This window comes from Mustela lutreola, chromosome X (assembly GCF_030435805.1).
Source record: "Mustela lutreola isolate mMusLut2 chromosome X, mMusLut2.pri, whole genome shotgun sequence".
Taxonomy (NCBI): Eukaryota; Metazoa; Chordata; class Mammalia; order Carnivora; family Mustelidae; genus Mustela; species Mustela lutreola.
The window spans coordinates 131,831,844-131,858,522 of record NC_081308.1 but is presented as its reverse complement, the minus strand read 5'-3'; the positions used below and the strand labels follow the sequence as shown (position 1 = coordinate 131,858,522).

At 54.6% G+C, this 26,679-nt stretch overlaps 3 protein-coding genes and 1 non-coding gene across 13 annotated transcripts; 1 reads left to right on the top strand and 3 right to left on the bottom strand.

Annotated features, from left to right (window-relative positions):
• Positions 1-301: 301 nt before the first annotated feature.
• Positions 302-11,715, bottom strand: TAFAZZIN (tafazzin, phospholipid-lysophospholipid transacylase). Of its 8 annotated transcripts, none has more exons than XM_059157611.1 (11): positions 11,227-11,714; positions 10,930-11,058; positions 10,739-10,760; positions 9,518-9,603; positions 2,550-2,630; positions 2,438-2,479; positions 2,177-2,239; positions 1,957-2,009; positions 1,297-1,374; positions 1,051-1,148; positions 302-699 (listed from the first exon to the last, which is right to left on the bottom strand). In XM_059157611.1, exons 1-11 carry the CDS (start codon positions 11,333-11,335, stop codon positions 456-458), a joined length of 1,005 nt encoding a protein of 334 aa, XP_059013594.1. In that variant the 5' UTR covers positions 11,336-11,714; the 3' UTR covers positions 302-455. The 8 variants fall into 8 exon arrangements, with proteins under 8 accessions (XP_059013594.1, XP_059013592.1, XP_059013595.1 ...); XM_059157609.1 differs by lacking the exon at positions 10,739-10,760 and adding an exon at positions 9,849-9,894; XM_059157612.1 differs by lacking the exons at positions 1,297-1,374; positions 10,739-10,760 and adding an exon at positions 9,849-9,894.
• Positions 11,716-12,844: 1,129 nt separating this feature from the next.
• On the top strand, positions 12,845-19,210 carry DNASE1L1 (deoxyribonuclease 1 like 1). 2 transcript variants are annotated; one of them, XM_059157294.1, is made up of 8 exons: positions 12,845-13,003; positions 16,219-16,431; positions 16,768-16,856; positions 16,940-17,026; positions 17,686-17,786; positions 17,931-18,043; positions 18,125-18,373; positions 18,456-19,210. In XM_059157294.1, the coding sequence occupies exons 2-8, from the start codon at positions 16,300-16,302 to the stop codon at positions 18,588-18,590; spliced, it is 906 nt and encodes a 301-aa protein (XP_059013277.1). In that variant the 5' UTR covers positions 12,845-13,003; positions 16,219-16,299; the 3' UTR covers positions 18,591-19,210. The 2 variants fall into 2 exon arrangements, with proteins under 2 accessions (XP_059013277.1, XP_059013275.1); XM_059157292.1 differs by having other exon boundaries at positions 12,845-13,007.
• A 1,162-nt stretch (positions 19,211-20,372) lies between these two features.
• On the bottom strand, positions 20,373-23,153 carry RPL10 (ribosomal protein L10). 2 transcript variants are annotated; one of them, XM_059157295.1, is made up of 7 exons: positions 23,078-23,153; positions 22,928-22,973; positions 21,983-22,041; positions 21,778-21,885; positions 21,440-21,578; positions 20,675-20,837; positions 20,373-20,590 (listed from the first exon to the last, which is right to left on the bottom strand). In XM_059157295.1, the coding sequence occupies exons 2-7, from the start codon at positions 22,948-22,950 to the stop codon at positions 20,438-20,440; spliced, it is 645 nt and encodes a 214-aa protein (XP_059013278.1). In that variant the 5' UTR covers positions 22,951-22,973; positions 23,078-23,153; the 3' UTR covers positions 20,373-20,437. The 2 variants fall into 2 exon arrangements, with proteins under 2 accessions (XP_059013278.1, XP_059013279.1); XM_059157296.1 differs by lacking the exons at positions 20,373-20,590; positions 23,078-23,153 and having other exon boundaries at positions 20,718-20,826; positions 22,928-23,071.
• On the bottom strand, positions 20,885-21,018 carry LOC131822391 (small nucleolar RNA SNORA70). The gene has a single exon (XR_009350252.1). It is a non-coding gene; the product is annotated as a small nucleolar RNA SNORA70 (small nucleolar RNA).
• Positions 23,154-26,679: the final 3,526 nt, after the last annotated feature.

The window sequence follows — 26,679 nt, the reverse complement described above, 5'->3', positions numbered from 1 at the left end:
GCTCAGGTGATAATCCCAGAGTCCTGGGATTGAGCCCCACATTGGGCTCCCGGCTCCACGGGGAGTCTGCTTCTCCCTCTCCTTCTGCCTGTCGCTCCCCATGTGTGCACGTGTGTGCTCGCATGCTGTCAAATAAATAAAATCTTAAAAAGGTTGGATACAACCGAGCCACCCAGACACCCCGATAATGACTGAAGTTTACAGTGAGAGCTTGGTGTGCTCAAGGGCCCTTGTTGCTCCACAGGTCCAGCCTTCCTGTCCAGCAGCCACCTCACAACCCGACCCGTGAAGAAGCCAGAGGTAAAACACAACACAGATGCTTTATTGGTTACAAAACATGAAAACCCAGGTCCCATGGGACTCAAGCAATACCAGGGAGGTGGAAGACAGAGCAGCTGGTGGGCCCGGGCACACAGGCAAGGGACAGGGTCTCAGCCCCTTGCCACAGGCTCCGTTCAGTGGGGCTCCGCTTCTGGCAAAAGGCAGCTCATCCGCCTGCAGCCCAGGGCTGGGCCCTGCCCAAGGACCCCACGCCTGTGCAAAGTGCGGGCAGAAGGAAGACGAGGCTGGCGGCCGTCTCTGAGGAGGTGGTCAGTGGCTCCCAGATCGGGGCAGGTGGGAGAAGACCAAAGTTCCGGCCTGGCCACCTGCCCCCCCTCAAGTCCCCTCCGTCCTGATGCCAGCGCTGGAAGGGGACACCTGGAGGCAAGAGAGGAGCCCCGCCCAAGTTTCTCCTTGCTTTCCTGCCCAAGTGGGAGGAGCAGCTGAAATGCTTCCTTCCACTGAAGCGGCTCAGAGCAGGGGGAATGCTCACTGATGAGGACAGGACACCTGCCAGGGCTTATGCACACATCTGTTTAAAAAAATGTATGTGACCTCAAAACACCAGTCTGTCCCCCAGGTGAGCTCTGTGCCATGCAAGGACCCAAAGACAGCACTGAGAGCAGGCAGCTGGGTCCCAGATCGGAGCTGCCTCTTTCCTGGGCCTGGGGGCCAGAGGGAGCAGGCGGGGGACAGGAACTGGCAGGCTTGTGGCAGGCTGACGTCTACCTCCCGGGCTGTAGGTGCTTGTGCAGCTGCTCCGCCTGGGTCTTCAGGTGCTGAAATTCTTCCTGAATGAAGTCGGTCAGAGCTTTGCGCATCTCCACCTGAGGAGAAGGACAGGGGCTCGCCTGCGGGCCTTTGGCAGTTTGGCCCGGGGTCCTGGGAGGCCGTGGGTGCCGGGAGAGGCCACGCCAGTCACAGGGTAGCCCAGGGCAGCGGGTGGAGGAGGCACCGGGGAGAAAGGCAACTCACAGCCGACTTGTTTTCGGCCCGGAGCCGTTCGAGCACAGGCAGAGCACTGAAGGGCTTCCCTATCAGCACCGTGATTTTCTGCAGGGAGAGCAGCCACCAGCGCGTGACAGAAACAAGCTGTGGCCCAACCACCCAAGAGAGCCAGAAGCTAAGTCCTGCCCCTAACTTGCTGCATGCTCCCTCATGGCCACGCTCCCTCTTTAAAACAAGGTTGTGTGTGGGGGTGGGGAGGGGGCGCCTGGGTGGCTCAGTGGGTTAAAGCCTCTGCCTTCGGCTCAGGTCATGATCCCAGGGTCTTGGAATCGAGTTCCACATCGGGCTCCCTGTTCAGCGGGGAGCCTGCTTCTCCCTCTCCCACTCCCCCTGCTTGTGTTCCTGCTCTCGCTTGCTCTCTGCCAAATCAAATCTTCTAAAAAATAAAATAAAACAAGGTGGTCAGGCTGAGAGACATTCAAGTCCTGCTTAGACCCCAGGGCTCCCCCGACCCGGCCTGGTCCCTCTTGCTCTCCTTCTACCGGCCTCGATGCCAGGAAGTCCCTCTCTCTCTGTTCCACTCGGTCCCCCTGCTGCAGCTGAATCTGGCCTCAGTGGTGCTAAGTGGGAGACAAGAGGCAGATGGCAGGCAAGACAGACAGACGAAGGCCCGCAGCCCGTACCCACCTGTCCAAAGCGGGGGAAGTAGGGCGGGCTGTTAGGGAGGACATCGTTCATTCCTGCGGCACAATGGACAGAGGCCTTGGGAACAAAGGAAGCCCCAGCCCCCTCCACCCCGGGGTTCCTCTCCCTGCCACCCAGTGGAACTCTCCCCAAACCTAGGGAAGCCGCCCCCTTCCCTGCGCTCACCCCCAGGCTGCAGCCTCGGCTCAAGAGGGATGCTCACCGACATGCCACAGTGGCAGGATGACGGGGTTGAGATGACACTCAGCAATCAGGCGTCCGATTCCTGCCCCGGGGAGAGGCAGAAACGTTGGCACAAGCCAATGTCGGTGCCAGTCTACGGCAAAGCCACCGCTGCCCACCTCCAATTAAGACCAACTGCCCTGGTCTGGCTCCTCTGCAAGGAGAGCCCTTGTGCCGGCGCTGTCCCCGGCCCCGGCACCACCCACACACCCATCCCAGGCCGCCGGGCAGCAGCACCTACCCCACTTAAAGCGCAGGAACTCGGAGCTCATATTCACCTTCCCTGTTGAGAGACAGGACAGGGGTGAGGCTGGGAAGCTGGGTGTGTGCGCAACCCCGCCAGCGCCACTGACCTTCTGGGAAGATGTGCACCCAGTCCCCGTGGTTGAGCTTATCCAGAATGAAGTCCATTCCCTTCTGGTAGACGCCATCTCCTGCCGGGAAAAGGCCACGCCATCGGTCACCATTCTGCCGGGGCGCCATCGGTCACCATTCTGCCGGGGCGCCCTCCTTGCTCTGGCAGCTCAAGGACTCCATCATCCCCACCACACCAGCCATGCGGACACCCTCCGATCCCTGTCCCTGGGGACTCAGCCACGGTTGCCCTGGGGCCCACGACAGCAGTTGTTCAATGGTAACCTCTAACCCTCCAAGTACCTCTCATGGACAAGGAAGCATCACTGTCTCCAACCGCCTCCAACTGAACTTCCAATCTGGCAACTCCTCCAGTGGCCTCCAAGCCCACCTTCTGCCTTCCTGTCCCCCGCAGCCCCGCCCGCTGCTCCGCGGACACCCTCGCAGACCAGCCCGCCAGCTCCGCTCCCTGCCCGCTAAGCCCCCCATCAGCTCCTGCAGCCTTCCCCTTGGGGTACACCACCCCTGGGGCAAGCCTACTGTCTGCCACTCCTGGCCCTGAGGGCATCGCAGGAGTGAACCAAGTCTGCACAGCCTTTCCTGCCTCTGGGCTGGGCCAGTCGCCACAGCCACTCTCCACAGGCCTCCCAGCCCCGCCTGAGCCCTCAGCCTCCACCATCCCTCCCTCCCGGCTGACCCCTTCGCCCCTCACGGGGCTCCCCGAGAAACTAGACTCTCGTTATTGAAGCCTCTTGGGAAAGGGAGAACGTCGATGCGACATGTGGTGTCACTGAGAGCCGGGAAAAAGTCAAACTCGCTAGGCTGAAAAAATGGGGGTTTAAGTGCCCCCAAGGCTAACAACACCCACCGTGGAGACACCTGGAGACCCTGACACTGAGCCCCGGGGGCCTGGCAGTGAGCAACAGCGCAGATACAGGTGCCCAACGCTATGCGCTGGCCCTCAGCTGGGAGCCCAGTGGGGACGCGCTGTGACCCCGCGGCCAGAACCTCTACCTTGGACAATGACGGGCGGCCTCATCAAGGAGGGAGAGACACACCATAAAGACAAGGAGACAGACACTGGGGCTATCTCAAGTCAGTGCACAGTAAATGAGCTTTTAACCTGTTCTCTGCAAGGCCGAGTGTTTAGAAGGTGCTAGAGAGCCATCCAGGATGCTCGACTCAAGCCAGCCCAGTGGGAATCTGGCCCAGCAGCTCCCACAGGGGCTGGAATTGAGGAGCAGCTGGTCCTGGTGGCTTCTCAGGGCGTCGGGAGAGCAGGGCTTCCCCTCCGCAGCACAGCTTTCCCTGGTAGGAGGGGGCTTCGGTGCGCCACGTCCATCTCCACCAAACCTCACTGGTGCGACAGCACCATCCGACTTGAAACGCAAATCATGCTAAACTACAAGGCTCCTCAAGCCAGAGGTTCTAAGAAGGAAATGCAGAGCTGCACGTGCCTACTTCAAGAAACATGAAAAACCTTGATCTAACCTCACACCCAGAAGAACTAGAAAAAGAACAAAACCCAAAGTTAGTAGAAGGAGGAAATAATAATTACATCAGAGTGGAAATAAATGAAATAGACTAAAAAAATATCAATGGAACCAAGAGCTGGGTCTTTGAAAAGATAAAATTGATAAACCTCTAGCTAAACTCAGCAAGAAAAGAGGAGAACGAACGACCGGTACCACAGATCCACCAAGGACCACAAGAGTAGCATGAAAAATTACACAACAAAAAGCTGGACAACCTGAAAGAGAGAAACACACTCAACACGGAATCGGGAAGAAACAGAAAAGCAGAACAGACCAACTACTAGTGAATGATGATCTGAATTGGTCATCAAAAAACTCCTGATAGGGGCACCCGGGTGGCTCAGTGGGTTAAAGCCTCTGCCTTCAGCTCACTCATGATCCCAGGGTCCTGGGATCGAGCCCCGCATCGGGCTCTCTGCTCAGGGGGAGCCTGCTTACTCCTCTCTCTGCCTCCCTCTCTGCCTACTTGTGATCTCTGCCTGTCAAATAAATAAATAAAACAAAACAAAACCTTCCGACAAACAAACCAGATGGCTTCACAGGTGAATTCTGCCAAACATTTAAAGAGATAATATTTATTCTTCTCAAACTATTCCAAAAAATGGAAGAGGAAGGAAGGGTTCCAAATATGTTCTGTGAGGCCAGCATCAGCTTGATACCAAAACCAAAGACATTACAAAAAAAGAGGACAGGACTACAGGACAATAGCCCTATGAACACAGATGCATAAACCCTCAACGACATATTAGCAAACTGAATCCAACAACACGTTAGAAGGATCATTCACCACTGTGGAAGGATGGTTCAGTATCTGTGAATCGATGCTAGAGAGCCCGCTAACAAAACGAAGGGTGACAATCATACAATCATAATAGATGCAGAAAAAGCATTTTTTTAAACGATTTTATTTATTTATTTATTTGACAGACAGAGGTCACAAGTAGGCAGAGAGGCAGGCAGAGAGAGAGGAGGAGGCAGGCTCCCCACTGAGCAGAGAGCCTGATGTGGGGCTCGATCCCAGGACCCTGAGATCATGACCTGAGCCGAAGGCAGAGGCCCAGGCGCCCCAGAAAAAGCATTTTTTAAAAAGATTGTATTTATTTATGACAGAGAGAGACACAGCAAGAGAGGGAGCACAAGCAGCGGCAGTGGGACAAGGAGAAGCAGGAAGTCCGATGCAGGGCTCGATCCCAGGACCCTGGGATCATGACCTGAGCCGAAGGCAGAAGGCAGATGCTTAACGACTGAGCTACCCAGGCACCCCCAGAAAAAGCATTTTGACAAAATTCAACATCTGTTCATGATAAAAAATTCTCAACAAAATGGGTTTACTTTTTTTCTATTTTTTTAAAGATTTTATTTATTTATTTGACAGAGAGAGAGAGAAAGAGCACACAAGCGAGGGAACGGCAGAGGGGGAGGGAGAAGCAGGCTCTCTGCTGAGCAGGGAGTCCGATGTGGGGCTTGATCCCAGGACCCTGGGATCATGACCTAAGCTGAAGGCAGATGCTTAACTGACTGAGCCACCCAGGCACCCCTACAAAGAGGGTTTAGAGAGAACATAACTCAACATAATAAAGGCCACCTATGACAGACCACAGCTGACATCATGCTCAATGCAGAAAAACTGAGATTTTCTTCTAAGGTTAGGAATAAGACAAGGATGTCCACTCTTGCCGTTTTTATTCAACATTGTACTACAAATCCTAGCCTCGGCGATCAGACCAGAAAAAGAAATGAGGGGTGTCTAGGTGGCTCAGTGGGTTAAGCCTCTGCCTTCAGCTCAGGTCATGGTCTCAGCATCCTGGGATCCAGCCCCACATCAGGCTCTCTGCTCCATGGGGAGTATTGCTTCTCCTTCTCCCTTGCCCTCTTGCTTTCCCTCACTCTTTCAAATAAATAGTCTTTTTAAAAAAAAGAAAAGAAAAAGAAATAAGAGGCATCCATTTTGATGAGGAAGGAGCTAAGCTATCTCTATTTGTAGATGACATGATACCATGCACAGAAAACTCTAAAGACTTCACCAAAAAGTTATTAGAAGTAATAAATGAATTTAATAAAATTTCAGGATACAAAATTATTATGTAGATGGGGCACCTGGGTGGCTCAGTTGGTTAAGTATCTGCCTTCAGCTCAGGTCATGATCTCAAGGTCCTGGGATGGAGCCCCGCATCGGGCTCCCTGCTCAGCGGGGAGTCTGCCTCTCCCTCTCCCTCTGCCTATGCCCCTGCTCGTCCTCTCTCACTCAAATAAATACTTTCTTTAAAAAAGATACATGCAGCCCTGTGTTTACTGCAGCTTCACAGTAGCCAAGATAGGGAACCAAGCCATGTATCCGCCAATACATGAATGAAGAAAGATGTGGTGTACACAGATACACACACAGAAAATTCCTGAGTCTTAAAAAAGGATGAAACTTAGGGGCGCCTGGCTGGCTCAGTTGGTAGAGCATGCAACTCTTGATCTCAGGGTTATGAGTTCAAGCCCCACACTGGGCATGGAGCCTACTTAAAAAAAACACAAACACACAAATGAATGAATGATTGAATAAGGGGTTTCTGGGTAGCTCAGTCAGTTCAGTGTCTGTCTTCAGTTCAGGTCAGGATCCTGGGGTCCTAAGATCGAGCCTCGCATCTTCGTGCTCCTTGCTCTGTGGGAAGCTTGCTCCTCCCTCTCCCACTCCCTGTGTTTGTGTTCTCTCTCTTGCTGTCTCTCTCTCTCTCTTCTGTCAAACAAATAAAATCTTTAAAAAAAAAAAAAAAAGAATCTACCTTTGGCTCGGGTCATGATCCCAGAGTCCTGGGATCGAGCCCAACATCAGGCTCTCTGCTCAGTGGGGAACCTGCTTCTCCCTCTGCCTCTGTGATCTCTCTCTGTCTCTCAAATAAATACTTGAAATCTTTTTTTTAAAAAAGAGAAATTTTAAATAAATAAAGGGAAAAAATACTACTACCATGATTTTGGCACAACACATGAGTATCTAGCTTCTGCTAATGCTACTTCTGCTTGTCCAAGATCACTTTGATACTTCGTATCATCAAGCCTGTACTTGGGGGGGAAATGGAGTATTTTCGAACACAGAAGCCCAAGTAAGCCAGATACTTCCTTTACTTTAACACAATCTGTTAGATCTTTGCTCCACATCACATATGTTTGAAAAATAGCTTGTCCCTCTCCACTTTCTCTCCCTGAAGGTGCTGAGAATTAAGAATTTTAAAATTTATTTATTTATTTATTTGTCAGAGAGAGAGAGAGAGAGAGCACAAGCAGGAGGAGCAGCAGGAAGAGGGAGGAGCAGGCTCGCCACTGAGCAGGGAGCCTGATGTGGGGCTCCATCCCAGGACCCTGGGATCATGACCTGAGCCCAAGGCAGACACCTAACTAATGGAGCCACCCAGGCGCCCCCAGTTTTCTGGTTTTAACCATACAGTAAAACTTAGATGCAGAGCAAAAAGCAGAACAAGACAAGAAGTTGACGTGGAGGGCGCCTGGGTGGCTCATTCGGAAAAGCATGTGACTCCTGATCTCAGGGTCATGTGTTTGACACCCCATTAAAAAAATAAATCAACTTAAAAATTAAATACATACAACTTAAGAAAAAAGACGTGGACACAGAAAGCCTGTGTGTGAGGTCGCAGAAGGGAGGACCTGAGATCAGGCACCTGAGCAGAGTTCCCATCACAGGATGCCACGGGCACTAGCCGCAACACTCGTAGCTTCTGCTCAGGTTTTGGGGAAATGAAGCAGCCTTCAAACGCAGCAAGAAGTGAAAGCACTCAAAGCTGCTGTCTCCAAAGAGCAGATGTGAGGATCTGAGTGCTGCAGCTTTTCATTAAAAGCCCTTCATTTTCTTGAGGTTACTTTACTGCGTTTCCCCAGCAGAAGTAAGAAACTCTCCCTCGACCTCTGACACCCTTTGGTTACCGCCTCCTCCCTCTTCCTCTTCCTGGCGGCCCTTCTGGGAGGGGTGGACACCCCTGCTATCCCCACCCCCTCCTGGCCCTGGCAGCTCCTGTGGCTGTCACTTCACAGCAATGGCTTCTCCAGGGTCCCTGGAGGCTTCTCCAGTGCCAAGGGGCCCTGCTTTGCCACTGCTTCCTGCTGCCCTGGTGGCCTGTGTCTCTGTTCCCGCTCCAAGCTGCCGTCCTAGCGCCTGCTGGCCATCCGCTCTCCCTCGCTGCCATCTTTCCTCTACTTCTGCAACTCTGTTCGTCGCTGAGTCCCTGCTACACGCCCGAGCGCTCTTCGGAGCTCCCGAACTGCACATCCCACTGCCTCTGGGACCGCTGCCCTCCTCGGGCGACAGGCTCCTCCAGGGAAACATGCGCAGAACGCAACAGCCCTCCCTTTCAACCCCCACACTGCCGGCCGTCCCCTCCTCTCAGTGGCTCAGTGTCATCAGACGTCACCTAGCGTCGTCTTCAAGCTATCTTTTCCTTACCCCTTCCCCCACTCAGTCTGTCAACACGTCCTGTCTACTCTGCCTCCAGCTGTCCGCAGCGGCCTCCAGAGACGCAGCTACGATGGTCTGCTGCTGCCGGAATGACCCAGTGAGCCCCTACCTGGGCTCTCGGCCTCCACCGAGCTCTGCTCCCCCTCCCCCGACAAGCCATGCTGCGGCAGGGATGGTTTCTCTCTCTGAACCACAGAAGGAAGCACATCACTGCCCTGATGACAGAATAGAGTCCAAAATTCCTAACACGATTGTTCCAGAACCTTCACATTTGGCTGGCCTGCAACCTACACTTTCTACATTTATCGCTTACCTTTTCAGGGCCTGGCATGTGCTTCCTGTGTCTCGAATGCCTTTCCTTTCATACTCTGCCTAGAAAATATTGTCCTTTCCCAGTCAAAAGAGCAACCTGGATTCAAATCCTGGCTTTGCCACCTCCCGCCCCATGACCCTGGACCAGTGGATTAATTCCTCCAAACCCTTTTATCTGGAGAATGGGGATCAAAACGGCCCTCACCTCCTGAGGCCCTCAGTGTCACACCCTCACCCCGCAAGCCTGTTTTCCAAAACGCTGCAGCTTCCAGCACATGCCACCACCGCCACAGACCCATGACGCCACCCTCCCATGGCTGAGTCTCTTAGCTGCGGACAATGCCTCCTTGGCTTCTAATGCCACAGTCCAGGTTCACACAGCCCTCAGGCAGTCCCGGGAAATGCATACTCTCCACAAGGCCCTCACTCCTCCAGCAGCCAGTACCACCTCTGCAGCCACGCAGTGCAACTGGGAGTCACACTAGCAGCGCAGTGGCTGCTGGCCCCCTCTGTGCCCAGGCTGTCCCACCAGGGTCCCTCCACTCCCAGGACTGCTCAAGCAAAAGCACTGACCACCAGTCCCCACTCCGAAGAAAAGAAGAGAAGGCTGCAGAAGTGCCTCCCTGCATTCACTCGCCCATGAGCCCCTCTTGGAGGACCAGCTCACCTCGGCACACGGGCACACACTTGCCCAAGCTGAAGAAGCGGGAGTGCAGCTCTCTGGTGAAGCAGATGTCTGCGGCCGCAGGGGTCCTGAAGTAGGGACAGATGCAGTCATCCCTGCCTCCCCTGCACCCTAATTCCCTGCCCTCCCCCAACATGATGCCTGACATCGTCGGCAGTGTGGAAAGGAGGCACAGGAGAGCCTGCGGAACCCCACCCCGTGCCCTGCCTGTGCTGCTGGATGCCGCCTCCTGGGCAGAGCAGGAGGAGGGCAAATCTGGGCAGAGACGGGTGAGGCCTGCCAGGCCCACTGCGAGGGGCCCATTCCTCCTCACCAACGCATCAACTTCAGGTTCCAGATGTGGCGGAGTTTCAGGATCCCTAGAGAAGGAAAGGCTTCATGCCCCAGCTTGCCTTGTCCCCAGGGAACAGCTTTTCCTGTCACCCAGTTTCAGGGAATGAGGAACAGAGGCAGCAGCACTACCATTTCCCTATGGCTGAAAGCAGCATCTTTCAGTCCCTGGAGCTGGAACCTACGTTGCCCTGGCTCCTCCCTCTTTCCCACCCTCACCCATTCACCCATACCTTATTAGTCGCCACATCTGGCCTGCCTACCCCCACCCCGTATCTTTTGCCACTTCCTCTTGTTCTACACCTGCCCCTCCACTGTTGCTGCCACCACATTAGTCTAGGTTACTGAGTGGCTCTAAAAGGTCCCTCCTGGTCCCCCGGTGTCTGCCTATGGCACTCTACAGGCCCTTCTATGCCCAGTGGCCAGGGTGAGCTCTGAAAGGCTCTGATTTGACTGACTAGATTCCCATGAGCTCTACAAAAGTCTAACCTCCCGAATTCATCAGTAAAAGCTCTGGGTACCCCTCTACCCAGCCATCTGGGTTACTGGAGCCAAGCAGCTCCCTGTGAAGTCAGCAGAGCAGGAACTTCTAGGTGGCAAAGTGGGCTCCCAAATGAGGCTGGTTAAAGGATACACATTCGGCCTGGGGCAAACCTGGAGGCGGGACATGGGTCTCCCAGCCTCTAGCCCACACCTTCGTTGACAAGATACCCTATGGTTCTTGGATTTGTTTTAATACTTTGTGGGACCTTCCACAGTTTAGAGAATGGAGGGTTCCACAGGCCTGATGCGACAAAGTAAAGCAGCCATCAGACTTTGCCCTGCAGCTGCTTCCTCACTTCCTCGGTCCCTCCAAATTTCTGAAGCCCTTACCAAGTCATTTTCTGAGAGGACACTGAAGGGACCACCAATCATATTTTCATCGTCGGCGCAGGACACGCAGGAACAGAAGTGCCAGGGATATGTACAGAGCCCAGTGAGAAGTGAGTTGGTTCTGCTTTTATGTGGCCCCCTCCCGGATTCTCGCCATGCCTCCCTACGCCCAGAACCCTGGTGCCAGGTACCCCAGAGGTGAGGGTCATCCATGCAGGACTGGTGATTGGAGACAGTGATGAGGGGCGTGGCTGGGCCTCGGTTCTCGATGAGCTCGTACAGCACCTCTTTGTTGTGGACGGTGAGGTGGTTCATGTACTCTGGAGGGAGAGACGAACTGTGGGGAGAGGTCTTGGCCTCATTCTCCCTGGGTCCCAGGGCTCCCCCCAGCCAAACTGGCCCCTACCCACGCCCACAACCCCAAACCCCAATTCTGGCTGGGCGTGGAGAGCCGTGGCCTACTCTGCCTCGGCTTTGGGCCCACTCACTGGTCCAGAAGCAGCTGTAGGTGCCCACCAGGCCCATGACGACGCTGCTGGCCAGAGTCCAGGTGAACCGCGGCACAGCGGGGAACGGCCATTTCACAGGCAGGGGCATCTCCCCCGCCCCCACCGAGCTGCCCCGCTCCCCACTCCCCAGGCGGCCCGGCGCTTCCCCTGCCACGGGGCAGCCTGTGGGGGGCCGCTCTAGGTCTGTGTCTCCGGCCGCTGGAGAACTGGGTCTCTGACGGGCCCGCGCCACACGGGCTCCACGCGGCAGGGGACTCGACCAAGGTCACCTCGCAGGTCAGGCCAGGGCCGGGCCGGCCCCCGCTCTCTCGCCACAGACGAGCCGCTACTGGGGTCAGGAGCCAGGGGTCGCAGTGAGAAGCGAACGGGCCCGGCGGTGGCAGCCAGGAGCCCCGCGCCCCCGCCCGAAACCGAGCCTGCGACGGCGGCCGGCTCTCCGCTGCCTGTCGTAAAAGGCTATCAGGCCGCTTGACGGCAGCGGGGGCGGGCCCTGGGTCCGTGTGGCCCCGCCCCGCCGCGCCGCGCCGAGCACGTTCCCAGCGGCGGGGGCTGCGCGGCCGGAGGTGTCCGGAGCTAACCGGGCTCCGCAGCGCAATGACTGGACACCGCTAAAGGCCGGAGTTCACGGCACTTTTACTTTAGTTCTTCTTCCCCTTTATTTTCATTGAGGCAGGATTCATATAACGGAATTAACCGTTTTGTAATATTTTGTAGCATTTTATACTGTATGCCATGTTTTATGTATGTAACCTGTTATGTGTTACATTATGTAGTTTCACGTAATTAACTGCACACAATTTTGCAGTTACGATATTACAGCTTTGTACAATATGTGTATATATATGTAACATGTAATGTGTGACGTATATGTAGCAACATATGCCAAATAATAAAGATACCATGTATAATATAGTATTTCCTGTCGTTCAGCACATTTCCAGTATTCTCAGCCACCACTTCTACTCCCAGGAGAAAGCCTTGTATCCGCTAAGCTGCCTTCTCCTCCTCTCCCCTCTTCTTTTATTTAAATAATCTCTACCCCCAACGTGGGGCTTGAACTCAGGACCCTGAATTCAAGGGTCACATGCCCTACTGACTGGGCCCCTGGAAACATTTTCTAAAAAAACAATAAAAAGGTGCTTCAAAAATAAATCTGGGCGCCTGGCTGGCTCGCTTGGTGTCTCCAGAGAGCGGAGTGTGCAGCCACGCTGGCAAGCGCCCTGGGGACACGGAGAAGAGGCTCTTGTCCTCGGGGGTCCCCAGGCTCGCGACAAGTCTCCCCCGACATCGGGCACAAGCTCTGGCTCTCGTGTGTTTCCTACCAGGTGCCGCCTAGAGGCAGCCCGTGTGGGGGACTGAGGGCTGGGCCTGGGAGAGCACAGCTCCCGGTTTGCATTTGCGCGCTGGCTCCGCACCCCCCCCACCCGCGCCCTTGGCACAGGGACCCCACTCATTATAGGAACGCTGAGGCTCGATCTCTATGACTCACAGGGCTGTCATCCGCCCACAGCTCCAGGCCTCCAGCAGGAGCCTGCTTCCACGTGGGTCAGAGAAGGTGGAGTCCGGCCGTCGGCCCCGCGGGGCCCAGCCCCAGCGCCAGGAAGGGTGGGGCGACCGGCCTGGCCGGAGGGGTGGGTCGGGAAGAGTCCCTTCCTCTTTTCTTCCCTAAGGTTCCTGCCCAGACCGCCGCGGCGACTCCGTAGACGTGTTGCGATCTGCTTACAGCTGCGGCAGGCGTGGATACGAGCTGGTCTGAGTAGGTATGGGAGCCCTCTGAGCAGAGGGAGGGAGGAAGTTGCCCCCTGCGTGGGGAGAAGGGAGAAAGGGGAAGGGAACCCCTGGGGGCCAAGACTTAGCTTGGGAGCCTGGGCCTGGGCTGGGTTTTGGGCTGAGGCCAGAAACAGTCACTATGGTTCTTCTTGCCCTTGGCCCTTGTGCGGGCCCCTGACCCCAGAGCCTTCTAGCCTTCTCTTGACAGCCCGGAGCTGCTCAGATGTCCACATACATCCCAGAATAGTAACCAGGGCAGGGCACCCAAGCCAGCATGAGTGACAGAGCAGGTGGCCCAGGAGAGACAGACATTGAGCCCAGCCAGGAGTATGAAAGAGACTAGATGACAAAGAAGGGAGAACAGGGAAGAGAGGGCAAGGAAGACAGAGGAAGGCAGAGCGGGAGGTGACAAAACGTTACCTGGGATGCAGTGGGAAGTTACTCAAATAAGAGGGCTCAAAGGGGTGCCCCGGTGTTGCAGTCAGTTAATTGTCCTCCTCCTGGTTTCGGCTCAGATCATCATCTCAGGGTCATGAAATGGGGCCCTGCATGGGGCTCTGTGCTCAGTGTGCAGCCTGCTCTGGGTTCTCTCTCTCCCCCTCTCCCTCCTGCTCATTCTCGCTCTCTCCCTCCCTCCCTCCCTTCCTCCCTCAAATAAATTAAAATCGTTGGGGCACCTGGGTGGCTCAGTCATTAAGTGTCTGCCTTCATCTCAGGTCATGATCCCAGGGTCCTGGGATCGAGCCCCGCATTGGGCTCCCTGCGTGGCAGGAAGCCTGCTTCTCTTTCTCCCACTACGCCTGCTTGGGTGCCCTCTCTCGCTGGGTCTCTCTCTGTCAATTAATAAATAAAATATTTCAAATAAATAAATCTTTAAAAAAAATAAGAGGGCTGAAAGCTGTGAGTAGAAGGCAGTGGGGGAAGGGACAGAAGCAGAGAAGGAATATGGTTTATTTTGCCAAAACCAACAGTTCCAGCCGCGGAGACACCCAGCCAGCTCACCGCCTCACCTCACAGCCCCTTACTAGGTGTGTCTTGCCTGATAGCGCCTCCTGTGAGCCAGTTGGAGCTAGATTGGAGCTGAGCACAGAAGTCCCTTTGCTTCCCCCGCCCTCGCCCCTGAGTGGTCCTAAAGTAACTCCCTTTAGTCCATTATAATACTAAAGTCTCCTGTAGGTGGAGTTTTCCAGCATTTTTTGAACGTACGTTGTTTGCACTAACTTGCTGACTTGCTAGGCCTGCACAATTGAACCCAAACTGCCTATGTAATGTAAGCTCCCTGCCCTCACCCCTAACCCACTGGATAAAAGCTTCCTCTGTTAAAGTCCTGGGGAGATAGCGCTCCATCCCCGTCTCCTTACTCGTACCAAGAACTAAAAACCTCTTAGCTTTTATTTTATTTATTCTTGTAATTTTATTTATTTGACACAGAGAGACACAGCGAGAGAAGGAACACAAGCAGGGGGAGTGGGAGAGGGAGCAGCAGGCTTCCTGCTGAGCAGGGAGCCCAACGTGAGGCCCTGGGATCATGACCTGAGCTGAAGGCAGACACTTAATGACTGAGCCGCCCAGGCGCCCCGAAAACCCTCTTACCTTTTAACCCTTCCTTGGGTTGTGTTCAAGTTGGTGCACCCCAGGGGGTGAACACCTTGAGTGTGGTTACAGAGGTGACAGAGAAAAGCAGGCAGACAGAAATAGAGGGACTTACGTTGCTTAAATGAGAATGACACAGATAGGAATCAAGCAAGGGGCTGAACCCAAATGACAGGACAAAGTTTGAGTGCATCTGAAACCAAGGTAAACCAAGAGACGCTCAAAAAGCAGGGGGCTTTAGCAGGTAGGTTGAACAAGATGGGCTGTCTGGGGAGGGCAGGGCCGTGGGAAAGGCGCCCATCCCCCTCTGCAGTGGGTGATTTGGTCTGGCTGAGATGATTTTCGGTGCATACTCCCTTGAACCCAGTAATTCTGCTGCTGGGAGTTTGTCTTAAAGATAGTATCTCCCAAGCAGAGAGATACGTGTTGCTAATGGTGGTGAAAAGTTGGAATTTACTGTGACGTTGAACTCTTGTGACCTCTTGGTGGGAATGGAACAAAGGAGTTAGCCCCTGTGGAAGATGGTCTGGTGGCTCCCCAGAAAAGTGTGACCCAGCAATTTCACTTTTGGGTGTACACACGAAAGGATCCGCAGCAGGAACTGGAAGAGATCTTGGCACACTCAGGTTCGCAAGCTGTGTGATTGACAGCGGCCAGGGCTGGACACGAGCCAATTGTCCATGAACGGCGGAGTAGGTCAGTTCAGTTGGGTTTATCCATACTCTTCAGCCTTAAAAAGGACAGAAATTCTGACACATGCTACAACCTAGATGAAGCTTGATGACTTGCTTAGTGCAATCAGCCAGTCACAAACACACGTAACGTAGGACTTCTCTCCTGCAAGGTGCTGAGAGTAGTCAGATTCATGGAGACACAAAGTGGGATGGTGGGCGCCAGGGGCTGGGGGAAGGAGGATAGAGGACGAGTGTCTAATGGGGACAGAGTTTCACTTTGGGAAGCTGGAAAAATTCTGGCGATGGATGGCAGTGTGAATGTACAAAACAGTGTGGATGTACTTAATGCCACTCAACTCCGCATTTAAAAATGGTTAAGATGGTGAAAAAAAAAAAAGTCAAGATGGTAAATTCTATGCTATGTGTATTTTAGCACAATTAAGAAGAATGAAGTCGAGGGGCACTTGGCGGGCTCAGTCCGTGGAGCATGAGACTCTAGACCTCGGGGTTGTGAGTTCAAGCCCCACATTGGATATAGAGATTACTTAAAAATTAAATCTTCGAAATTTGAGAGAGATGGAGAGACTCAGAGACAGAGCATGAACAGGGGGACGAGGCAGAGGGAGAAGGAGAAGCAGGCTCCCCACTGAGGAGGGGGCCCACCAGTGTGGGATTGATCCCAGAACCCAGGATCGTGGCCTGAGTCGAAATCACGAGTCATACGCCCAACTGACTACGCCACCCAGGCACCCCACTTAAAATCGTTAAAAAAAAAAAAAAAAGTGAAGTCGAGCCCTGCGTGCTGGTGTTGGAAGGTGTCCATGGGGAGAAAGGCAGGCGGTCTGTGATGCTGGCTGTTCTGGGAGGTCCGTTCTGGGAGGCCGGTTCTGGGAAGCTGGTGCTGGCTCGGTCCCACACTGCCATGTCCTTTCAGAAGCAGAACAGAGCCCAGCTGGAAGCGTGCCCTGGAACGGCCTGGATTCCTCCAGAGGGTCCCAGCAGCCCCCACACAGCCATGCACTACCCAGCCATGTTCCTGCTTCTCCTGCCTGGGGGCGCTGAGGCCTTTCGCATCTGTGCCTTCAATGGCCAGCGGCTGACACTTTCCAAGGCGGCCAGAGAACATGTGATGGACACCTTCGTTCGGGTAGGTTCATCACTGAAGGAAAGCTGTGCCCACGACCCAAAGCCCCTGCCCTGCCTGACCAGGGGCATTTCCCAGAGGAGAGGGGACATCAGGAGACGTGGGTAAGGAGATGGGGAGCACATTCCCTGTCATTGGCCTCCGTTTCCTCTGTACTATGGGTGTAGTGTGGTTGGGGCAGCACTCGGTCTTCTCCCAGGTCCTTGCTGGTCCCAGTGCTCTCCGTGGGCCTCAGCCAGAGAGCCGCATCACTCTTGGCTGCACCAGTGCTAATTCCCCAGGGAGCCCGTCTTCCTCCTGAGGTCGCTGGCACTGACCAGCCCTCTTGCTGTCTGGCAGATCCTGGCTCGCTGCGACATCATGGTGCTGCAGGAGGTAGTGGACGCTTCTGGCAGTGCTATCTCTCTCCTGCTCCGAGAACTCAATCGGTGAGGAAGGCTCTGGGGGGCTAATCTGGGGGGCCTCCCCAGCACCTCAGGGGCCCTGACCCTGGGTTTCCCTATCCCGGCAGATTTGATGGCTCTGGGTTCTACAGCGTCTTGAGCAGCCCCTCGCTGGGGCGCAGCACATACATGGAGAAGTACGTGTACGTGTACCGGTAAGCACAGACGGAGCCGGGCCGGGCTTGGCACCACGCCCAGTGCCAGGAGCCTCCATCGTCCCAGCAGCTCCAGGTGCCTTCCTGCCGCGGTGGCCGTCACCTTCTCGTTGCACTTTTTCTCCTCAGTGGTTTTATTTTGGGCTCAGACTCTCCTCCGGCCTAGCCAGCTGTGATGGCCACGTGTCCGTACGGCAGGGGGACTTCATTATCCATGTGCAGACGTGGGGCCGCTCTGCCTCTCGCCTGTGGAAACCAGCGCAGGGGCTCAGGGCAAGGCTGGCCTTCTCTTTGGGAGTGAACCAGACGAAGCTTCTGGGAAGAGACTCAACAATGGGGGCTCATTGAGGACCTTGGGCAGACCCAGTTTCCAGAGACAGCCCTAAGTCTGTAGGACAGCCTGGGCTGGGGGAACCCTCTGGGTTCGGGATGGAGAGGGCAAGGGGCGTGTTCAGGTGACGATGAAATCATCTGTCTAGAATTCACTTCCGTGTTATGTGAAGTGTATCTCAATGAAAAACAAGTTCTAGAAAAGCAGCTAGGAAGGCTGCAGTCAGGTGAAATAGGGCTGGTCGTGGAGGGCCCCTAGCTCTGAGTCCTGGCTCTGAGCTAAATATCACTGATGTGGGGCCACTGCTTCTCATGCCTCGGTCCCCCAGGTCACACAAGACACAAGTCCTGGATTCCTACGTGTATGAGGACACGGATGATCTCTTTGCCCGGGAGCCCTTTGTGGCCCAGTTCACTTTTCCCAGCAAGGGTAGGAAGGGAAGAAGGGCAGCCCGCTGCCTGGGAGCAGGAAGGAGGGGCTGGCTGGCGGGCCCCAGGGCGTGGTTGCTGGGAAGAGGTTGGGCGGGGAGTGCCCAGGAGCAGGTGGGAGCCCCTGGTCCCTGGGGCTTTGCAGTCCTTCCCAGCCTGGTGCTGGTTCCGCTGCACACCACTCCGAAAGCCGTGGAGAAGGAGCTGAACGCCCTGTACGACGTGTTTCTGGATGTCTCCCAGCGCTGGCAGAGCCAGGTAAGGTTGGGACGATCGCACGGGGGACGGCGGTGGGGGGGTGGGGGTGCTGGGTGGTCTGACTCCTGCCCCCCTCTCCAGGACATGATCTTGCTCGGGGACTTCAACGCTGACTGTGCCTCACTGCCCAAAAAGCGCCTGGGGGAGCTGGTGCTACGGACGCAGGCAGGCTTCCAGTGGGTGATCGGCGACGAGGAGGACACCACGGTGCGGGCCAGCACCCGCTGCGCTTACGACCGCGTGGTGCTGCATGGGGGGCGCTGTCAGAGCCTGCTGCGCTCCGCGGCTGCCTTTAACTTCCCCAGGAGCTTTGGCCTCACCGAGGAGGAGGTAAAGGGGAGAGGCCACAACGGGCCCACCGGAAAGTGCCTCGGCCCCAACGCTGAGGCTCTGTCCTGCTGCCTTCCCCCAGGCCCTCAACATCAGCGACCACTACCCTGTGGAAGTAGAGCTGAACCGGGCGGCACCCGGGGTCCCGCCTCTTGGCCTGGCCGCCCTATTGCTGCTGCTGCTGCTCCTGCTCCCCCGCCTGGGCCTGGTGGCCTGAAGCAGCCCTGAGCCTGCCGCCCGCAGATGTGAGGACCGCGCTGCCTTGGGGACTCGGATCCTGCTCACTCCCCCGTGTGTGCTCCCGAGAGACTCCTCCATCTGATCGTAGCTCCACCCCACCACAATGCAACCCTTGGCCTTCTGCCTTCTCTTCCGCTTGGCTTCTGTTCTTTGGTTGGGCCCCTGCCCGCCATTAGAATGTGGGAGGTGGCAGGCCCTGAGGCTAGACGCATGCCACTCTGCCCCCAGCTAGTGTCAGGGGTGGGGACAGAACAGGCTCCAGGGCTGGGGGAGGAGACGGGGTGTGGGGGGTGGCGCTCAGGTGATTTGCGCTCAACTGCAGAGCTCAGAGAAGGGAATCATAATAGGTTGGAAAATTTTATTAGATAACCAAAAGGAAACACTGCTGCAAACAAAAAGCTAAATTGCGGGGCTATTACATAGTCGAGCAGATGTGCCAAGAGGACGTTTTTATTACACGCAGGATCCCTATCAATCAGTATTAAAATTGCGGCAGACACAGGGATCGATAAGCAGTTTACACGCACACACGCACAGTAACTAGCAAACAAAGTATTTACAGTCGTTGACTCCAATAAATAAAAACAGTTGCAAACAGCCCAGCTGTCTGCTGTCAAGCCCAAGTTCACAACCACGGTGCAGCCCAACCTCACCCCATCCGGAGTAGTCGGTCCACACTGGCTGCATGCCCACAAGGCGAGGTTCGGGCTGGTAACCAAGGCTAGGGGGCAAACAGTAGAGGCCCCGCCCATGAGGACCTAGGTGCTCGTGCAGGTGAAGACTACCAGATACTTCACAAAATGTTAACAATGATCCTGTTTTGGGTATTGGTATCATAGAACCCTTCCTTCCCCAGATTTATTTTCCAGCTCAGTAAATCCAGCTAGGACATCAGGGCCATTTAAACACAAATTTTTATGGTTTAGAACCATCTCAAGGTCAAGAGTAAAGGGAAATTTTCAACCTTATGAATGGCTGTTAAAGGATTAAAAAAGGCTGGTGGACTCTCAATGGCCAGAGACTCCCAGCAGCACACCACAGGCCAGCCCAGAGAAGCAGCAGTGGGGCTGGGCAGCCACTACGGGCCTCTGGAAGCCATCTCTTTAGAACCCCCTTCTGGGTGGGGAGCCACAGGGCATCAGGCCTAGTAGAGATCCCTCCGGCTTATTTCTGCTGCCCCAGGGTGCTGAAGCGAATGCTCCTCTTGGAACTCTGGCCTAAAACTCAAGTGCCAAACAGCACAAAGAACACCCAGACCAAGGGGAGCCGCACACTATTTGCCAAGGTCATCTTACAGGCCATTTCAGGTAGTCTGGGGGAGCTTGAGCTCAGGATGCAGTCAAGGTCTTGTAGACAGAAAGGATGGCCAAAGCTGCCTTACAACTTTTAACACAAAACTACTTAAGGACTAACAGGAAGACCCATCTTCTAGACAGCTGGTTCAAACATGGCCAGAACCATGCCTGGTCTTCACTTCTCCCCATTTCTGATCACATTGCTGGTCTGGGAACCTCATCAAGGAGAGCTTCCACAGCAGCCACTTTAAGGCAGCACTCAGTGCCTAGGGACTCATCAGAGTGGAGTTGTAAAGGGAAATCTCGAACTGACAACTTCTCATCTAGGCAGGTCTAACTCAACATCCTAGACAACTGAGAAGATGCCAATCCTGGCCAACTTAGCAGCCTTCTTCTCAAAGGACTGTGACTTCAGAGTTTCCAAAAAGCCCCCCCCCCCCCCGCACCATGAATCCAGATGCACAGACAGACAGGAAGTTGGATTTATTGGTGGGCATGAATATGACGGGAAGGGGTAGTGCTAAGGTTCTCATGAGTGCAGAGCCCTCCATTTGTCCAAGGGACCACGGTTAGGGATGTATTTGACCCCACAGCCATCTGGGATAAGCCGCTTTTCAGCCACCATGTCTTCAAATTCATCCGCATTGAACTTAGTAAAGCCCCACTTCTTGGAGATGTGGATCTAGGGAGAGATGAAAAGAATGTCATCATAACATCTGGACAGTGAGACAAGCAAAGAAAGAATGGTGCTTTCAGCACAACTCACCTTCTGGCGGCCAGGGAACTTGAACTTGGCCCTGCGTAGGGCCTCAATCACATGCTCCTTGTTCTGCAGCTTGGTACGGATGGACATGATGACTTGGCCAATGTGGACCCTGGCTACTGTGCCCTGGGGCTTTCCAAAGGCACCCCGCATACCTGTCTGCAGCCTAAATTGGAGATAGCCATGAGGTCAGACCCCAGCATCCACCAAAAGGGCTGTCTCCAAGGTCCCTTAGGGCAACCCATACAATCAACAGGCTGCATACACTACCGAGGAGGCTACTGTTTGCAGCCATGGCACACTGGGCCCCCACAGACAAAGAGCACAGTCGGCTTAATTGGCTGCAGAGAACAGAAAACCCCAAAACTGACTAACCAGTCCCTATGAGGTGGCACTGGGCTCATCCGAAAGACTGAACTGTGACTCCTTCAGTTACCTGCCTTCTGGCAGATGGCTGTCAGCAAGATTAAAGCTACTCCCTCAGAAGCACCTCCCTCCACCAGTCAGTCAACAAGAGGCAAACTGAGTCACCATGCCTCTTATGCTCGTTCCCTCAAGTCAATTATTCTGTGCAGTGGTAGGAGGGAGAAACAGTCCATTAAAATGCACCCGGTAACATGTAACCTGGTTTTATTACAGGTGGTTGAGTTTGGTTGTTCGAGGCCCATTTCTTTACTCTGATTAAGAAAAAAAAAAAAAATCAAGCCAAACAAGGACCTCAACTATGGCCATACACCTGTAAAGGCAGAGACCCAGGACCCAGCTCACCTGTCCGCTCCAGCACAGGACAACATCTTGTTGATGCGGATGACATGGAAGGGATGGAGCCGCACTCGGATGTGAAAACCATCTTTGCCACAGCTTTTCACCATGTATTTGTTGGCACAAATACGAGCAGCCTCCAGGGCTAGGTTGGCGATGGGGGGGGGGGAGGCAGCACAGTGAGACAGGACAGCCCTGAAGCAGTTACCGTAACCCTCCCTGGCTCTCACAGCACATCTGTAGCGGCCATGTTGACAAAGGCTGCTCGTTGCGTACTCAGGACTAACTGATAAAGCCCAGGCAGTAAGAACGGACAGAGTGATTAGGAAGGCGCCCTGCCTCACCTTCAGAGGAGAGCTGCTCGTATTCATCGGACACCATGTGGCCGCACAGTGGGAACTCATCTACTTTTGCCTTCTTCCGCCCCAGGTCAAAGATGCGAATCTTGGCATCTGAAAAGAACTTGTTAAGTGTGTGGGAGTGGGTGCCATAGGCACCTCAGTCAGTGGAGCCAAACCAGTTTAGTTTGGGCGCTTTCCCACTACTTACCAGGGACACCTCTGCAGAAGCGAGATTTTGGATACGGCTTGTTCTTGCAATACCGGTAACTGCGGGGAGGGGGGGGGGGAACCCAAGTTTACAGTTCACAACTAAACCCAACAAAACTATGGGGGGCTCCCTTAAACTAAGACAAAAGGAGGACAGGGAATGGAGAGGACAACAATGTGTCAATTTCCAGCTGTCTCCATCCCTGGTGGTTTTAAGCAAGATATGGTCAAAGTAAGGTGGTGAGATGTTAGAAAACACCCATGCTAATAACATAAAAGCAAAACAATCTCGCTTGATCCCTTATTATGGTTTCATACTTCGCATAAAGTCAACATGTCCAAAAGGGCTTTTTCAGTTTAAAAAAAAAATTATGTCTCACTTCAAGGCACTGCCAACTCGCTGATTAGTAATTCAGTTCATGCCGTCCACCGACTTTTGGGCACGTGGCACTAAATCCGCCTCCGAACCACGTGTGAAGAGATCCTGACGCCCCCTGCAGGGCACACGAGGCGGCTGAGCTCGCTTTTTGGGGCGGCCCTTGGCGTCCGAAAAGGCACGGGCATGTCGCCCAGAAATAAGACCAGGATAGTACACAAAGGCCCTGGAAGGGTATCGAGCCTAAAAACGTGGCGAATTTCCAAGACAGGAGGGAAGCGAGGCGGACGTCGCTCCCAGCCCGAAAAGTGGTGGAACGGATGTAGTCCAGGGTAGTAAATCTCCCACCCCGAACAAAACAGAAGCAGATCTAAAAGGCAACATCAACTTTTAAAGAAACAGTATAACCAAAGAACCCAAGCGACCCGGAAGATATTGGGAAAAACGTGGAGTCTGTTCCCAGTACAGGAAAGGTGCACTAGAGGCCCCACCCCACAGTTGGTTTTAGAGGCGAAATACGGATCTCCCTCCTTTTTCACAGCTGCTAAATTTCACGGATTCGGGACTCACCACCGGGCAGGGCGGCGGCCCATGGCGACACCAGGATCTTCAGTGGCTGCAACGAAACAGATAAAGTCGGACAGAAGACGAGGGCAGGCCTCAAACTAGGCCAGAAAATCAGCAAGGGCAACGCACGGGCCTAGAACCTCAGCTACTCACCGCGCCGAAGAAAAAGAGGCGCTCTCACGCCTGCGCATGCCTTATATAGGCCGACTATCTTCACGCGTAGGTACCATAGAGTCCTGGACAGGACGGGTGGACGCTCTGTCACACTTCCTAGACCATAGACGCAGCACCGTTCTGCGCCTGCGTGCAGGCGTGGCTTCCGCACACACTCAGAACCGGGCACAGCAGGGTGTTAGCATACGGGCAGCCGGTTGGCCAATCTGGCGTCGCCACATCGGCACGAGAAACCAGCTTCCGGCTGGCCATCTTGGGTGTAGAACTCCCGCCGAGACTTTGCCATCACAAAAACACATATATTCCTGGAATTGAAAGAAGTAAAGTACCCTAGAGTGGGGCTTACGGCGGCTGCGTACGTGTTCCTGGAGGTCACGAGGCTGAGACCTGGCCTCCGAGCCTCCCTCTGGGCTCCAGGACTCCACGGCACACGCCATGCTGGAGTCTCGGTCCGAGTTCCTTTGTCGGCGGAGTGGCTGGCTTACCCCGCCCACGTCTCCCCCGCCCTAACCGAAGAGTCCGGACCTGCGTTGCCGGGAACTTCACGCACAGCCTCCGGTCAATGGAGACACGGGGCGGGGCTGCGCCTTCTCGCGAGAGAAGAGCCAGGGAGAAGCCTCCCCCATGATCCGGGGCCCGAGAGACCCCGTGTGCGGCTTAGCTCCAGCCCCGCCCACCCTGAGCCGGCTGAGAAAACAGACAGTAGGCTCTGAAGCTTGACTTGGACTGGGAGGACGACGAGTCCAACCAACATGGCAAAGGAACACGACATGTCATTCCTTCTCTGGCTGCGCCCCAGTCCTGGGCTCTGAGAGCGGGCTTCCTGGGCGCTTCTGGGCGCTTCCACCCTCCCAGGGCCCATATTACACAATCTCTTCCCCTCCCACTACGTGCCAGCGCCCAGAGTGTGTGCCTCTGAAATGGTTCGCAATAAAGCGCCCGCCCCCACAACAATAGTATCTCGAAAGGTGAGCAGAATTATCGCTTGAGTTACCAGCAATCTCAATAACCGCCAGAAGTGTCCACACTTCTGGAGGTGGGGTCAGGAGAAAAGTAACAAAGTCTTTCCTCTGTCACTTGATACCTGTGGCCTCTGCCAAGGAGGGAATCCTGCTCAAACACACCTGATCTCCAGGACAATCTGTCACTTGAGTAAATGCCTGCAGATCCCTTTGTAGTTTCCACTTACACTGATGGTGCAGGGTGCTATCCAGGGCACCCAGCGCCCCAGCCATCGAGGGACTCTAGTTCTGGAAAGTGGGTGAGAGTCTGTGACTCCACTGGAGCAACTAAAGTCAGGTTATTTTGTTCTGCTACCTAGAGCATTTAGAGTTATATATATATCAAGCATGCTATAGCCTCTGCCTGCTTATCACATTCATGGTTATCTTTTGTTGTTGTTGTTGTTACTGTTTTTTAAAGTAAGCGCCAAACCCAGCATGGGGCTTGAACTCTCAACCCAGGGATCAAGAATCTCATGCGTGCGGCGCCTAGGTGGCTCAGTGGGTTAAAGCCTCTGCCTTCACCTCAGGTCATGATCTCAGTCAGGGTCCTGGGATCGGGCCCCACATTGGCTCTCTGCTCCGCAGGGAGCCTGCTTCCTCCTCTCTCTCTCTGCCTGCCTCTCTGCCTACTTGTGATCTCTGTCTGTCAAACAAATGAATAAAATCTTAAAAAAAAAAAAAAAAAAAGAATCTCATGCTTTACTGACTGAGCAGACCAGTTGCTCCCAAGGCTTTCTTTTCAGAGAGTTTCAAAAATGCAGGTGTTCCCAATTTAAGGTTCTCACAAAGCTTCATGAAAAAGAGCCACTTCTGGCCATCCCATGAAACATAGGGATGGGGTGATCAGATCCACTGTAATGAATGTACCCTCAAATTCCTCTCTGCCCAATACTTTATGCCCCCCCAACATTTTGTATTCCCTTGTCTACCTCACAGCAAAATTGTCCTGGCATTAAAACCCATCAAATGAGACATCGCTGAGTCCAAGTTTCAGTCGACCTACAAAGTGTAATGCTAGGTTTCACACCAGCAAACGTGCTACTGTAACTTCCACCAAGAATATCTCAATTAGGGACTTCAGCACCATTGAGTGTCTCAGCTTACCTCACTCTGACAGCCTGAGAATCATCCCCATAATGCTCGAATAGGATTCATTTGTCAGATACAAGTTAAATCTGGGGATTTGTAATGACGTGTGCTATATTTCCTCATGGCTCACACTTTGTGCCAAGGCAACACAAGGGATTGCACAGATCTCAAACACAATATGAGTTCCTTTCAAAGATCATAACCCAGATGGCTCAATGACACATTATCTACCAAAGAAAGGTCAGGCCTTTAGATACAGGGAAGGAGCTATTTCGAACTACAATTGACGTTCCAAGGGACTGATGTCACCCCATTGTCAGCTTCAGCTGAGGCCCACCAGAGGCCCCAGTTTCAGGCGTGGCGGTCCCACTCCTCCGACCACCGCCTTATCTCTCACAGGAGAAACACGACCTGGGAACTCCGCTGACCTTGGGATTCTGTAACCCCCACAACTAAATGTTGTTTGATTTTCGGCCCTGCCCACCCTGGCAGGCAGAGGCACTAAGGGAATTTGTATAGGGCCCTCGTGAAAGTTCTCTGGTTGTCATACGGGTGGCGTGAGCCGAGCCCAGAGGGAAGGAACCCGGACTCGAACTCGTCCTTCCTTCTCGGCGCGTTCTCAGGTGCACTGGGGGATCGTCGCGCACCCCCATCTACATGAACGTCCTCGCCACCGCAGTGGCCGCTGGGGTTCCCCGCATCGCTTGCTGCCGGGGTTGGCCCTTCATCCCGGTGAGCCGCAGGTGAGGGCCTGGCGACCCACAAGGCCCCTGCCAGCCACGGGGGCCTCACGTCCCGCTTCCCACTGGCCGGGAGGGAGCCCCGCACTGCGGCCCGAGGGCTGACCAGACCGGCCCCCACATTCCGGCCCGGCAGTCTGTCTTCCCGGACCCCTCCCCGTCCGGATCCTGCACCCGTCGGGCATGAGTCAGGCTACGGGAAACAGACAGGGTTTCCCAACAGAGGGGACCGACTGGGAGGCGTCGGTCACTCAGGGACTGGACGACTGGAGTCACAGAGGTAATGCGGGAGGAAGCTGCCGCCCCCAGAACAGGGGCACAGGGGGAAGAAGAGGTTGGCGTCCGGGGAGCCTAGAAGCCAGGATGGGGGCGCCTTGAAGAGCCAGAGCCTGGAGCCCTGAGGAGGGGCTGCTGCAGTTTCCCAGGGAAGGAGGAGCCCCACCACCCAGCAAGAGGGGAACCCGGGCAGGAGGTCATTTCAGAGGCTCCGGCTTCTGGGTCACTAACCCCTTCCTCAGCGGCACCCGTCTGGGGTTCAACCCATCTGTTGGGACTTTTATTTCAATGACGGTGTTTCTTCTACTTTTAAAGTTCTTTTTCAGGGACGCCTGGGTGGCTCAGTCGGTGGGGCGGCTGCCTTCGGCTGGGGTTGGGATCCCGGCGTCCTGGGATCAAGCCCCTCATTGGGCTCCAGCCCCCGCATTGGGCTCCAGCCCCCGCATGGGCTCCAGCCCCCGCATGGGCTCCT